The following is a 14,958-nucleotide window of genomic DNA, read 5'->3' on the forward strand; positions in this document are numbered from 1 at the left end:
GTAACCAAGACCTTTCTCAGGAGTGCTTTTCTTGCCAGTGTACGGGGACATATCAAATGTGTAGCCTGTTCTGGGACATGCGACAGACCATATTTTGAAGCCCCACTTTACTGGCTTCCCGGGCATATATTGGATCATATGAGACCTGCCTTTAAATTTACACATTGCCTCATCAACAGATATTTCTTTGAATGGATAGAAATGTTCAGGAAATGTCTTACGGACAAGGTCGATGATAGGCCGAACTTTGTAAAGACGATCGCGGTTTGGGTCAGTCCGATTAGGTTCGCTAACAAAATCACTGAGATGGAGATACTGGCTATTTTTGATGAACCTGTTTCGTGGCATGACTTTTGCCACTCCGGGAACTTGGAGACGGTCATCTGAAGACCAATAATCCGGTACTTCTGGAAGCGGATGTATTCTCATCAGGATGATAACACCGAAATAGGCACTCATTTCATCTCTGTCCATTTCATACCAATGCCGGTCTACGCGCCCGGTAACTTCCTGTCTATGTCTAGCGTATTTATTTGTTTCCCCGACCAACAAATCCAAAAAATCGTCCGTAAAATATAATTTAAAAAAATCCAGTGGTTCCCCGTCAAAACCAACACCATGTCTTGGTCCTGAAAACTGGTCGTCATGTGCTTGAATGTTCACGTCGGTCCTTTCATTTGACCAGATGTTTGGTGTATCGGCGGAGTCATCGGCATCAGAGTCCGAGTCACTGTCGGCATTCAGCAAGTCTAACAGTTCATTAGGATCGATGTCACTGCCACAGTTGGTATTTTGGCATAGCAATTCACATCTCAATCTCCCTTCGTCTATTTCTTCCACTGTAAAGCCTTTAAACTCAGTGTCTGAATCAGACTCATCGAAAAATCTCAGAATTGCGTCACGATCAGTTTGCGATGACAGCTCTGAGTCGGCCGGTTGCTGTGGCATCCCGGTACTGGGGCCCGCAGTCTGCTGTTCGCTCACAGTTTGGAAATTCATCACTGAGTTAAAACTTAAAACGTATCACACAAATAGTTGTGAATAATTGCATAAAAAATCAAAAAATACTCGACAGGAATTTAATTCGTTCGATTACAAGTCAGCTGTGTTTACAAATAAATGCAAATACGCAGTGGAGGTCAACTGAATGATCGTGTCTGACAACCACTGAAAAACCTTGCATATTCCCGCCACAGTCAAATTAGTGGGTAATTTATACATATATTCGGAAGAAGTATTCCTTATTTGGCAGGATTCTTTATTAGGAATATACATAATATGGAACAGTAGGGCGGGAATTACAGGGGCAACGACACAGTGATCGTGTTTAAATATTCAAACCAACGGTAATTGATGACCGTGTCGTTTGGCCTACAGAGGTCATTGGATATTCCTGTTTAAAACCCCCATTTTAAAGCGATATTTGGACACTGTGAATGAAAAAAATACATGGATATCCAGTGGAAATACAACAGAGGCGAAATAAGGACTTGCAGTGAAAAATAGCTGGGATTGCCTTTTTTACAGAACCAGCGACTACGGCAATTTTCACGTGTTGACCTCTGCTGGCACGCAAGACTGATTGCGATGACAGTCTGACTTTTCGACATAAAAACTCGCCGACAAGGAAAAATCAAAGAAAGCTTAGAAAGAACTCCCATTTGCTGAGAGTATTGGAGACACATTAAATATAATTCGAAATTACTTAGCTGAAAACTAATTATGCAAATCAGAAAATTAATATGACCAGATTTGAGTGTAAAACTAATGAGGTCTGCGCAATATAACAGAAAATCTATGTCTCCAAGTTTAATTGAAATGTGATTAGAACCAAAAAATTATGAATTATTATGCTTATTAGGGAATTAATATGAACAGATTTTTACCCCAAACTAATTAGGTTTGTACATTGTCCTAGAGCATCTTTGTACTAAGTTTCATTGAAATGGAATAACTAGTACCGTGAAAACTCCAAAATTTCGACCCCTCTAAAAATTCGATCGCCTATTTATTTGCCGGGTTTCGGTGTTTTATTTACCTCCAAATTTTCGACTCCACTAAAAATTGCCGACTCATTCTTATTCGAAAATTGCGACCAGTTTTAGTTTTCCCCCAAACGAAAAAAAAACGATGTGAGCGTTCAAACGGGACCTTCCTCGAAGGCATGAATCCGGGTTTCTGATTGACTGAGAGATTTTTATTTTATTGGTAACGATATATTCTAAATAAACGAAGTTTCAAATAAAAACGAACACAAAAATCTCGGCATGCTGCGTTTCTGAATTGTTGATTATTACTGTACTCAGTAGTGATTATAATAATGTACACAAAATAAATTTGTTGAATGGTTATGAAATACAAATAAAAGTCAACTTAGTTTCATCGTAAGCGAACGATTCCGGTCTCGTATAAACGTTTGATGCTGTAGGATATCCGCCATGTTCTCTTAGGTCAAATAGATCAAATCGCTAATTAACCAATCAAAAAGCTGGATGATGCCAACGTGTTCAAATTACCATAGCTTATTTAAATATGTTAATGTTATTGAACGCAATGCGGAAGAGATTGATGTTGTAGTACGATATTTTGGCTTGGATTTTGATGCGAAAACGGCATGATTTTTTTTAAATAAAAAAATTAGTTGTTTTTAAAAAATAAACTGGTCATCTGAAGAATAATTTAACATTGTTCACAGTGATAACAGCTCATTCTCGAAAGGAAGCTTACCCGCTCACGCTAGTCACGATAAAAATCATACACGTGTACTCTTGAATAGACAGACGTCAATGACTACGGTAAAACTTACTCTATTTTAGCCGGCAGGATTGATTGAAATGTCCGAAAAATGACGCCAAAATACACCTTAAAAGTCCCATTTTATTTTCTTAAATCCCATTTTATTTTTTAATCCAAGGGCGAATTTACGGCAGAATTTGGTCCCTCAAATAAGGGACACGTGAGCTTTGATTCTAACCGGATACATTGCACTGGGTCGGGGAGATAGTTTGCTAAACTTCCATGTATCTTTTGTCCAATGGGTACCTGTACTTCGAACATTTGCAAGTTTTCCTAGGTAGTGCGAGACAGCTTTGTCTTTTGACCTATTAGTTTTGTGCTGACCTCTTCTCCGCGTCTTGATGTTTTGTTTTGCTTGTCATAATACTCACTGATTGATGACTTTGTTTAGATTTTGAGTTACAACTCGGCCACGACCTTTGCTTTTACCGTGAAACATGAGGAAGTTTACGTCAATTGACGGACATTGCATTTTTTAAAAACTAATGAAGCACACTGTCTATCATCCCCATTTTTTCATTTGCTGATTTCTATTCTGAAAAATTCGACCGTCCGAAAATGCACCTTAATTTTGACTCTAAAAACACGTCACATTTCTAACACCAATTATTTAAAACCGGTCGAAATTTTGGAGTTTTTACGGTACTTTAGATATCAGTGTGAAAGCTTAAAATTGGTTAATTATGCAAATTAGGTAATTAATATGTACAGATTGTAACCCACAATTATTCAGGTCTGTCTATTGTCCTACAGCATCCATGTACATTCATTGATATGTGATGTATAGTACCTGAGATATCAGTGTGAAAGTTGGTTAATTATGCAAATTAGGTGATTAATATGCACAAATATTTACCGGAAACTAATTGGGTCTGCATAATTCTAGATTCATTGAAATGTGATGATTAGTACTTTAGATATCAGTAGAAAAGCTGAAAATTAATTATGCAAATTAGGTAATTAATATGCACAATTATTTACCCTAAAACTAATCAGGTCTCTGCATAGTCCTAAAGGATCTATGTACCAAGTTTCATTGAAATGCGATGATTAGTACTTGAGATACCCATGGAAAAGCTGAAAATTAACTAATTATGCAAATTAGGTGATTAATATGCACAAATATTTATCGAAAACAATCAATCTCTGCATAGTCCTTGAGTATGTAAGTACCAAGTTTCATTGAAATGTAATGCTAACTACTTATATCAAATGCTGAAAATTAATTAATTATGCAAATTAGGTAATTAATATGTACTGATATTACCATAAAAACTATCAGGTCTGTGCAGTGTCGTATGACATCTATGTACCAAGTTTCATTGAAATGTGATGATTAGTACTTGAGATATCAGTGGAAAAACCGAAAATTGACTAATCATTATGCAAATTAGGTAATTAGTATCCACGGATTATTACCAAAAACTAATCAAAACCTAGCATTAGTTCAGAGCATCTATGTACCAAGTTTCATCAAAATCCAATGAGTGGTTCTTTAGATATCAGTGGAACAGTCATAGAACAGCTAAAAATTAGCTAATTATCATGCAAATTAGGTAATTAACGAGCATGGATTTTTACCAAAACCTAATCAAATCTGCGCATTGGCCCAGAGCATCTATGCACCAAGTTTCATCAAAAACCGATGTATGGTTCTTGAGATAGCAGTGGAACAGTCGGACACACATACACACACACATACACACATACACACATACAGACACACTAACTGCAAAGACTCCCATTTTGTGCTTCGCACATGGGAGTCAACAACATTTCATACAGGTAATTTATTTAAATAATGTTTTCAGTTCAGATGAATATAAATTGTATGTATTATGCGTTTATTTTGGATAAAAACTGCGATAGAATAAATGAACTTTCACCAAACATGCCGCTGTGTTTGTTTATTTATGCAAATTTTCACAGCTCTTCACAGACACCACATGAAAAACCCGTTGTACAAGAAAAGTATGAGGACAATTCGTATATAACTTTCAGTCTGGACGTACCTGTATTTCGAATTATTTTCATCAACAATTTATTTGTTCATGCAAAGGTCAGGGGAGATCAGAATCAACTTCTGTTTCAATCTATGAAATACCGGTCGTTTACGGCCGCATTGGGATTTTGACAGTGCATTAACGGGTGGCCTTTTACGGCCGAATTGGGTTATCTTTGGTCAGAAATAAGCGGCCGTATATGGCCGCATTGGGGCGCAAAGGGTTAATTCATCCGGATCTGAGCACGATATGCGATCCGAGTGGGAAGTTCACGCTCGCTGGATTTTACATGGGTGACGCCATCTTGGATTCACGATCACGAGGTCAAAATTGTTTACTTCATAAATATATATTTTTCACATTCTGATCTCAAAAAACAATTACAATATCAAAAATACTGATAAAAATCAAAACCTAGAATAATAGTACGACTACATTTCTAAAAATAATAATTAAAATACGTTTCGTACACACCGGAAACATGTGGCTTTTGACCCCAAGTGTGACTATATCATTTGCATATGAATATACGTTTTGCAAAAAGCGTTTGACACTGGGGCTTACGGCTTTGTCTTTATAGAACTGCTTTGTTTTATTATAAACGATATCCAACCAATGAGAAACAACAGGGGATTATCCCGGGAATTTGGCATTAATACCATGCATTTGTAGATTTAACTAGTTAGCCAGGAAACTTTACAGTCTGTGAGAGACTGAAGAAATCAGATCATGGGATAAATAATAGCATCGCGGAGAAAACACATTGCGTTGCGGGCAAATCCGATCGCGTCGCGACCCGCGACGCTGTTTTGACCTCGGGAGAACACTGCACTTTGTAACAAAGAGAACATTTGTCGACCGAATAAAAACAGAAGTCTCAGTCTTACAACACAAATAGTTTTAGTGAAATACGTGTATTGTTAACTTACCAGTTTGCATTCCCAGCATTCTTAGCGACTTCTGCTTCCTGTAAATGTCTTGTAACTGCATTAGCAATACCTACGGCACATTCCGCTTGGAACTCGCTTGCCACAGACTATAATAAATCACAAATGAAATTAGTGACTCTCTGATTTATAAATGGTTTGTATACAATTGGAGAAACTTCTGTGACGCCAAATAAATATAAAAATGCAACCCTAAAGGTATGGCCTATCATGATATGGACCTTCATCACTATTCTTTTACTCTGAGAACAAAAATTTCTCACCAATAGTAAATCCTGGGCAGATATCCTCACGGAGTAAGAAAATGTGTCTTCATCTTCATCTTCCACAAACTGATCTGGATTTGAAGTCCATGATTTTACCTAGGAGACAAATGACATAATATAAGATGGGGATCTTAATCATTACAGCAGGGAATGGAGAAAACGTTAAATATCTAAAATGTTTGGAATACGAATGACAACAGCACTAACCCCAGAGGGGCACTCAGTTAAAACTTGGGGACCAAAATTTCATTGCTAAGCACATTTTGTTGAAGGTAGAAAAACATCCCTTTTCATGTTCTAGTGTCAACAAAATATACCTTAAACAATGGTTACATGAATGTATGAACCAAATGACGATAAAAGATGAAAGCTCACAAACTTGATGAATACCATAACACCAGAAAACAGTCACAGTCATCTCAATTCTCCTATTAAGAAGCATAAATAGGTTTTTTTTTTATCTTTTTCCAGGGAAGTTTCTAGGGGGGGGGGGAATATGTTAAATATTTGAATGTGGAAACCTGTCCAAAATATTTATCGCCAAGTATGTGTTGTTTTTTCAGTTTGATGGTTGCATATCTGACTTTGAGTTGAGTGTCTGTCCTGCTATGGTGCTACTGGCTCATTAACTACAATAGTGCTAATGGCCACTCATACTTAATTCTACATACCTGTTCTTCTGTAATCTGCATATACAGTATAATGTAGTATACAATATCATCCAAACTTTTTATAATTGTACTTCGGAATCGTGGAGTTTCCACTAAACCATGCACAAAGTCAAATATGCTAAAAACTAAATTTTCAAAACCAAGCACTTCACCTGAAGAGAAATAAAAAATTAAAATTTGTCACACAAAGAAACATAACCCTGCGACTAATGCAAGGACGGCGCAGTTATACGCTGTCGCAAGAGGTAAATGTTGATGTGATACAACCAATGCATGTACGTATTCATCCACAGAAAATGTGTTTTTTTTCAATATTTTTAGAAGTAAAAAGTAAATTAAAATTGTACAGAGTCAATACAGATGGGGGGAAAAATATCTGTCACAGTTTCTTGTACATGCCGACTCTGGAAACTGTTGCCATGCACATGCACCATTGTATGTGAAATGATTGCTGTGTCTGCACCAACTGTAGTTAATGCCCTGCACATGCACCATTGTATGTGAAATGATTGCTGTGTCTGCACCAACTGTAGTTAATGCCCTGCACAGTTCTGTGCATCAAGTTTCAAGTGCTGCCACCAACAGGAAATACTATACTGACCCCATTTGTATTACACAACCTACAAATCATTCTGTCCTCTGTTGTATTACACATGTGGCATACACACAATAAACACACTATTCTGTCCTCTGTTGTATTACACATGTGTCGCCAGATTTGTGGCATACACACAATGGACACACTATTCTGTCCTCAGTTGTATTACAAATGTGGCATACACACAATAAACACACTATTCTGTCCTCAGTTGTATTATACATGTGGCATACACACAATAAACACACTATTCTGTCCTCAGTTGTATTGCACATGTGGCATACACACAATAAACACACTATTCTTTCCCCAGTTGTATTACACATGTGTCGCCAGATTTGTGGCATACACACAATGGACACACTATTCTGTCTCCAATTGTATTATTAAGAAGGAGTTTCACTGTAACTACTGTACATTGTCAACTTTTTAATTTTATGGGTCTAGTGATACATGCATTTACATAAACACATGCATAATTTTATATAATAATATATTTTATACAATAATATATTGTTGTACTACGTATCGTATATATTAAATAATTCTTATATGATTTATTTGAATACCGTACTGACCATCCGAATCAACAGGATCATCGGCATCTTCTGTATCATTAACAACAGTTCTCACGTAGACGTCAGCGCTTTCTGTCAGTGCTTTCCATATCTGTGGCAGTAGTTCGGGTAACCACTGAGACATCTGTTTAGAGAAACTTTTAACTAGGGTGGTAACTGCCTGTAAGAGACAAACAATGAAATGTGTAATCTTGAGGTATTGTATATAGAATAGCGAAGTTATATGGCTAAAAAGGTTGATACATACATGTGTAACTAGAGTAAATTAAAGCCTTGCTCAACAATCCTCAAAGATCACACAGGTATTAAAATATATGTGCATCATAGGAAATATAATGGCCTGCCCATCATTTTTACGGCCACCACATTCTCCAGAAAGAGATATACCGTGTTTTAACGAGTGTAACAGTTTGATTCATTTAGCTGTGGGTCATTGGCTCTTTTTGTGTCGGCGTTTGGTTTTTGTGGTGTTTTTTTAGTTGGTATCATCAAATTTGTTATTTTCAGACATAAGGGTTTTTTATCGACACAGAAGAGCTATGCCCCCTATAAACTAGCCTAACACAAACGTGTGTCGCCAACACAACATCTACCGTCACCTATTTATATTACGTGCAGTGGACGGTTGAACGTTATGTTTGCTACAATGATTTGTTTATCATAAATGTCTACTCAACTAACCAAAACATTATCGTTTACAAAGCCTGTCGCTGACACTGGGACACGTTTCGATCTGACTAATTTCACGCAATTGTGATGTTTGTTGTATATATGATCTTATATACCAGTGATTCAGATTGACAATCATTTTAAAAATTCACATGGCTTCTCATCAACTTTTAGGCTAGAATTGTGCTTAAATCTTGCCCAACTACTAAAGTGACCTCAAATTTGAGTTCCATAAATAATAATGATTGTATACAACAGAAAAGTACCGGTACTTAATCCATTCTGATTATCAATAAGAACAATATCACGTGTACCCGAACCAGATACATCACTATGGAGAGCAATTTGCATACTAAAATCTGGTCACCATCTTTTCTTTTATACCTCCAATTCAGTGGTTTAATGTTCTATCAGGACTACACAATATTTTGGCCACAATTAGAGGAGCAGTAGCTAAATTTCAAGTAGGCAACTCTAAATATAATATATCTAGAATTTGAATAAAAATATCAGCTATCAGATGCATTCTATAAAATTCATTCTATATTATCTCAATTTGATGATCTCAAACAAAATTTCCTGTGAAATTGTTATGGTTACAAAATTGCACAAGATTTTTACTGATGATCACATAATATTTTGGAAATTATCAGTGTCAACATACCTTAATTACTTCCATTTTCAAGCCACTATCTGATTTGTCACCATCTGGAAATGACAACGCCTGACCAAAGGCAACCACAAACTGTGACAACACTGGAAACAATAACTGCTTGGCTACGCCCTTATAAGATAGAGAATGAAAACAAAATGATAGAACATGAGCTAATTAATTCTGCAGGGTAGAGGATAGCTGGAACTGGCTACAAATAGTGTGGTCTGACAGCAATCAGTTAGGTTCTTTATTTCCATTGTGTCTAGCACATAATTACATAAATGCAACACAGACACAGTACCAGTCATGGTTTTAGATCTAGAAGAAGTAGTCACCAACACCCACTCAGCCAACATCAACCAGCCCAGTGACTATTAAGTAACATCTAACCATGCAGCAAACAATCAATCCGCCAGCCAGCTAACAAATTGACAAACTACCGACAACCAAATCAGCCATCCAATCACCATGAAACACCCAGCAACCATCAAGCATCCCTTGACAGAATATAGAATTATCAATCATACCTTGTGGAGCTCATTCATACTAAATATGAGCCCAGCACATGTATTGAATATTTCCACAGCGCGGGATCTGGTACGAATACTAAATACTTCATCATTTATGAATATATTATACATTTCTGGTAAAATCTTTGGTGCTACTTGGGGCATCTGCATATCGGTCACTTCACGGGAAAATTCTAAAGAAATAAATGACTAAATATTATGACAAACAAAAGTGAATCACTAAATACTTTCATAATTTATGCTTTATCATCCCTATTTCATAGTCCAAATAAAATTATAGGAATGATCTGAGAGTGCAACATAAGATTGCCTTTAGTTTTAGCGCCTTACAAACATGAATAATACATGCTAGTCCAGTATGAACCATTATAAGTATAAAGTAAACATTATTGGTGGATTACACATATTTGCTGCTACATAAGTCTTACCTGTGAGTACACGCATAGCACCATGGACTGCATTGCTGTCACCACTGGTCAATGCACCCATCAATTCACCGAATAGCTGCGGCCAAGCATCAGGCCAATCCCAATGCGCTATAGCTGATATAGCATAGGCCACACTGGTGCGAACTTTACTGATCGTCTCTCTAAGGCCTGCTGGGAGCATGCTTCTGATGGCCATCTTGGCCTACAAAAGAACATTCATATCTTACTCTGATATGCTGGTGCGGAAAGTGTTAGTGACTTTATTGGTGTCGGAGAATACAAAAAGTATAGGATACAGCAACAAATCAGCTTCAAGAAAAATCTTGCCCAATTCAATGTCATACTATGAGATTACAGATATGAAAATAAATCTATACACCAATTTTTTATTTTTTCTACTCTATTGTAACAGATGATATAAGAACAAAAATGTCAAATCATATATAACTTTTTTTCTTAGCCATAAGAAAAATCTTGCCCAATTCAATGTCATACTATGAGATTACAGATATGAAAATAAATCTATACACCAATTTTTTATTTTTTCTACTCTATTGTAACAGATGATATAAGAACAAAAATGTCAAATCGTATATAACTTTTTTTCTTAGCCATAAGAAAAATCTTGCCCAATTCAATGTCATACTATGAGATTACAGATATGAAAATAAATCTATACACCAATTTTTTATTTTTTCTACTCTATTGTAACAGATGATATAAGAACAAAAATGTCAAATCATATATAACTTTTTTTTTTAGCCATAAGAAAATATAAAATTATTCGTATAGATTGATGCAAATGTTATTAACATGTTTTCTTTTTCCTGTAATCATTTTTTCCCACTACAGTGTTTTAAAAGAATTTCAACAATCTTAAAAGAAAACATCATTAATACTGTTTATACTCACCGTGTCAGAGGTCTCTGGAGGTCTGAACTTATCAGAATGTTGTGACCAGTGAGCTTCCACATACTGCTTTAATATAACCGATGCCAGCTACAAATGATTGAACACATGCAAAAAACATTGAGCATTGTCACCTTTGACCTAAACCAGTATGCGACTACAATGGTGATCTAACACTGGGCTTCCACTAACACAAAGGGCGCCGCATAACTGAATTTTAATATTCATTTTAAGTAATATGCGAAATACAATATATGCAACAGTTATGGGAATTTGCAAGATATCCATATTTGAAGTTTACGAACTGAGCAGTTTGGTGGATTCGGTTATGAATGAGTTTTCGGCATTTTAGGACAATTGCTACATTCAAGCAAACTATAAACATCAAACACTACATATTTATGTACATACATTAGGGAGGGTTAGTATTAATATTAGTGTTCACTTTAACCAGCGTGAGGCGGGTGGTTGGTTGGGTCTTTCTAGTTACCAGCACCATAGACCAGTAAACACTGAGCACATAGAAGTAATTGTTGTTGAAATCAGATGATTTGAATATTATATTTTATTTTTTACCTGTCTGATGGCGAGGGCACCCTGTGGATCCAATGTAAACTCAGCAAGATATACACCAAACTCTGCAATATAAAAACTATACTAATCAGCCTGTCACACACTGGATCGATTCCAAAATTATGTATAAAAACTTCTAAAAATTGCTATGTTTTACATCTGTGAAATAAAAACAGATTTTGCAAGTTTGGCCATCACTTGCATTAATGCCAAGAAATCATGAACATCACATCAAATCAAACAAATCAAATCTATAATTGGTCTTCTGGTAGCGATGAAATAGTTGTTTGTCGTTGTGGCTAATACTCATTGTTTTTTCTAACTACATGTAGTTTAGTCACTGTAAATAGGGACAAGATTATTATGAACAAGATTTAACCAATTACAAATGGTTACAGTTTATGACTTAATCTTCTATCAGTGATTCAGTGTACTTTTCCATTTAATGCACAGAAACATATGCTATGACGTAGGGTTATAAATTCAAACAAATAATGTGGTAGATACCATGGCTACCTTCCTTGACACTAATAGATACATTGTATGATAGAAAACAAACAATAATATCATGTAGTTCGATGGTAATACCGATATTTTTTTGCTGATTTTTTTGTGATAGTTTTAGTTGTACTAATGATGTAGTAGAGGTTGTGAGAAGGTAAAATTTCACACTAATTATTTTCACAGAATTGTTTTAAACCATATCAAACTATAATATATTTCACGAAAATTCATAATTTACAAGTACTGTGGAATACTTTATTTTCGCAGGAATTAATTTTCGCTGAAAGGACTTTTTGGTCGTTTTGCTTGGAATTTATTTTCACTGATTTTTGATGAGTTTAATGTGAAATATAGGAAAAAAAGTATATTCGCTGGATTTTATTTTCACGGAATCATCCCTTCAGCGAAAATAGCGAAAATAAATTACAAGTGAAAATAAAGTATTCTACAGTAATTTACCTCTGTTTACACTAATTACAAGTCGATATGAAAATGCATTATGTGTCAGCACTAGCACTTGCAATTTTCACATACAAAAAAAAGGCAGGATAGACAACAGTGACATTCAATGTCCGGAACTGTCGCCTGGCACAAAAAGAAATATTAAAAAAATAAAAATAAAAAAATAAAAGTCGATATGATGTTGGATACAACTTTCATGTGGTCATGTGACTGCCATGTGACTTTATTGAAGATTCAAACGAGTACTTTAAAGAAACATACAGCATTTCGTGGATTTTCATTACATCTCACATCAGTTGCAAAAAACCCTGGCATTACATAATAACAAATCATCAAACAAATCATCAACTGGGATAAAGTCAGCAATAAGTGACACAGTTCTGGTGGTGATGTCTGAATTTTTTTTTTTACACAAGATGGATCCGTTTCAGATTCAGATGCACACAATATCAAAATAATTTTCAAATACTGCCCTCGCCTGCTCCCATTGTTGTTGCTGTTATTAGTAAAAGCATTCTAAACATGTTATGACAAAATGTTGGATGATGTGCCTCACGATGTGATACCTGTGTATATACTATCCTGTTACATTGATTCTGATAATTATTTGGACAGTCAGTCAGCAAGATGGCATGCAAGTACCAAGTTGAAAGCCATCTTGCTAACTTACTTACTGGTTATAGTATGTTTTACTGTCACTGTAACAGCTACCGTATTACCCCGGGCACGCGCCCAGGGGCCTGAACGTACATATCGGGAAAAATTGAGGGTGGGCGCTTACCCGAGGACCACCCCAAAAAGATTTTAAAAAGTTGTTTTTGTGATCGTATGATAAGGTCAAATAAAGGAATGCTTTCGTACACTTTGTACACGTACTTATTTCTTGATTTATGCGAGGTTTCAATAAACGTGAGCACTCTGTGGGAACACTAAGACACAGGGTCGAATTTCAAGAACAAAACTTGTTTTATGTCAGCGAATGAAGTTGTATTACTCACTGAAATTGACTACAAACTATGGTAAATATTGTAATCAATGCACGGTTACATTTTTAGTAACCGTGATCAGTGCAAGTCGAAACGGCCGGGAAAAACTACCGCTTGTAATCCAAGAAGGCGATGACCTCATTAGCATAATTTTGTTCACGCACGTATTGATACATCGCATCGTAATTACTGAAGAATAGCAGACAGGGTTATGAAACAAAAAAAACTTTTATTACTGATGTGAAATGTTTACAAACTATTGTGAATACATAAACATATCCAAATGGCGATACATAAAAAACAGACTGAAAATAAACTCTGGTCGACCTCATTAACATGATTTATTCACGCACCCACACACAAGACAATGATGCAACAAGTCCCCAACGTCGGCATGCGTCATTATGGTTATCGTAATGGACTTGAGGTCGGCAAAATGTGTTTTTCTTCAACGCCAGAAAAATAATCCACATGACCGTAATGCCATAGCTGTGATGAGGGATGGAAAGAAAGTAGCAATGTCTCAAAAGTGCTAGCTCCCGTTCACAGTCAGCTGGCATCGGTGTCGCTGGGTGTATATGATAGAGGGAAGTTGTGCAACCAAATTTGTCGAGTTCGCAGTTTTTCGCCGATAAAAAAATAACTAAGGCAAAAACTCACGGTTTTTCAGCATTTTTGTAATAAAGACATTATCCTCTATCAATAATCCGCCCCAAATAGAAACATTTCCACTAATTCTTGTGTTTTTTCGACGTTTTTCGAAAAACCTGCGATTAGGCTGCGAAAGTAGAACATTCCGGAGGGGGTGAAACGGAAGAGCCAAACTTAACGCGTAAAAATAGAACGCGTATTTTGACCTCTACGTGGCCAACCAATGGCTGGACACGGATACGTTTTTGGTCGTTGCCAAAGAGCCCCGCGTCCATCGCCTGGCAATGCTCTTCCAATGAGTTTTTACGTAAAAACACAAACAAAACGGCCCTTTTCAGGGCCACCACACACTCCAAAAAGAGAACTACCGTAACGAACACACTATTTAAATAAATCAAACGCGTTCGTTTTTGACAAATACAACTTTATTGTTGACCTAATTCTTGGCTAAAAATCACCCTGGGCGTTTAACCGAGGATGTCCCCAACATGTAACTTTTGTGAAAACAGGGGGGTGGGCGCTTGCCCAGGGAGGGGCGCGTGCCCGGGGTAATACGGTATATAATATTTTAACAAATTTGAATTAACAGAATCCTAATTATTTAGCTCAAGTGCCAAAATCTCATTGTAATAATATACTTTATTTTAAATTACCCCCCCCCTCCTGTAGCTACATGTTAAATTAGTGAAATTGCAGATTAGCTAAATTAGCCAACATATGATGCCAGCTAAA

At 36.2% G+C, this 14,958-nt stretch overlaps 1 protein-coding gene across 1 annotated transcript in view; it reads right to left on the reverse strand.

Moving 5' to 3' along the window:
- Positions 1 to 14,958, reverse strand: part of LOC100369939 (importin-9) — a 31,869-nt gene that overhangs the window by 14,155 nt on the left and 2,756 nt on the right. Inside the window, exons 2-10 of the mRNA XM_006822482.3 lie at positions 11,627 to 11,688; positions 11,054 to 11,140; positions 10,142 to 10,343; positions 9,711 to 9,886; positions 9,193 to 9,312; positions 7,860 to 8,019; positions 6,684 to 6,835; positions 6,010 to 6,108; positions 5,729 to 5,835 (exon numbers count right to left, since the gene is read on the reverse strand). Coding sequence (XP_006822545.1) covers positions 5,729 to 5,835; positions 6,010 to 6,108; positions 6,684 to 6,835; positions 7,860 to 8,019; positions 9,193 to 9,312; positions 9,711 to 9,886; positions 10,142 to 10,343; positions 11,054 to 11,140; positions 11,627 to 11,688 — 1,165 coding nt within the window. The remainder of the gene's footprint in view (positions 1 to 5,728; positions 5,836 to 6,009; positions 6,109 to 6,683; positions 6,836 to 7,859; positions 8,020 to 9,192; positions 9,313 to 9,710; positions 9,887 to 10,141; positions 10,344 to 11,053; positions 11,141 to 11,626; positions 11,689 to 14,958) is intronic.

The sequence above is a fragment of the Saccoglossus kowalevskii genome, chromosome 3 (genome assembly GCF_978046115.1).
Source record: "Saccoglossus kowalevskii chromosome 3, keSacKowa6.1, whole genome shotgun sequence".
NCBI classification, from domain to species: domain Eukaryota; kingdom Metazoa; phylum Hemichordata; class Enteropneusta; family Harrimaniidae; genus Saccoglossus; species Saccoglossus kowalevskii.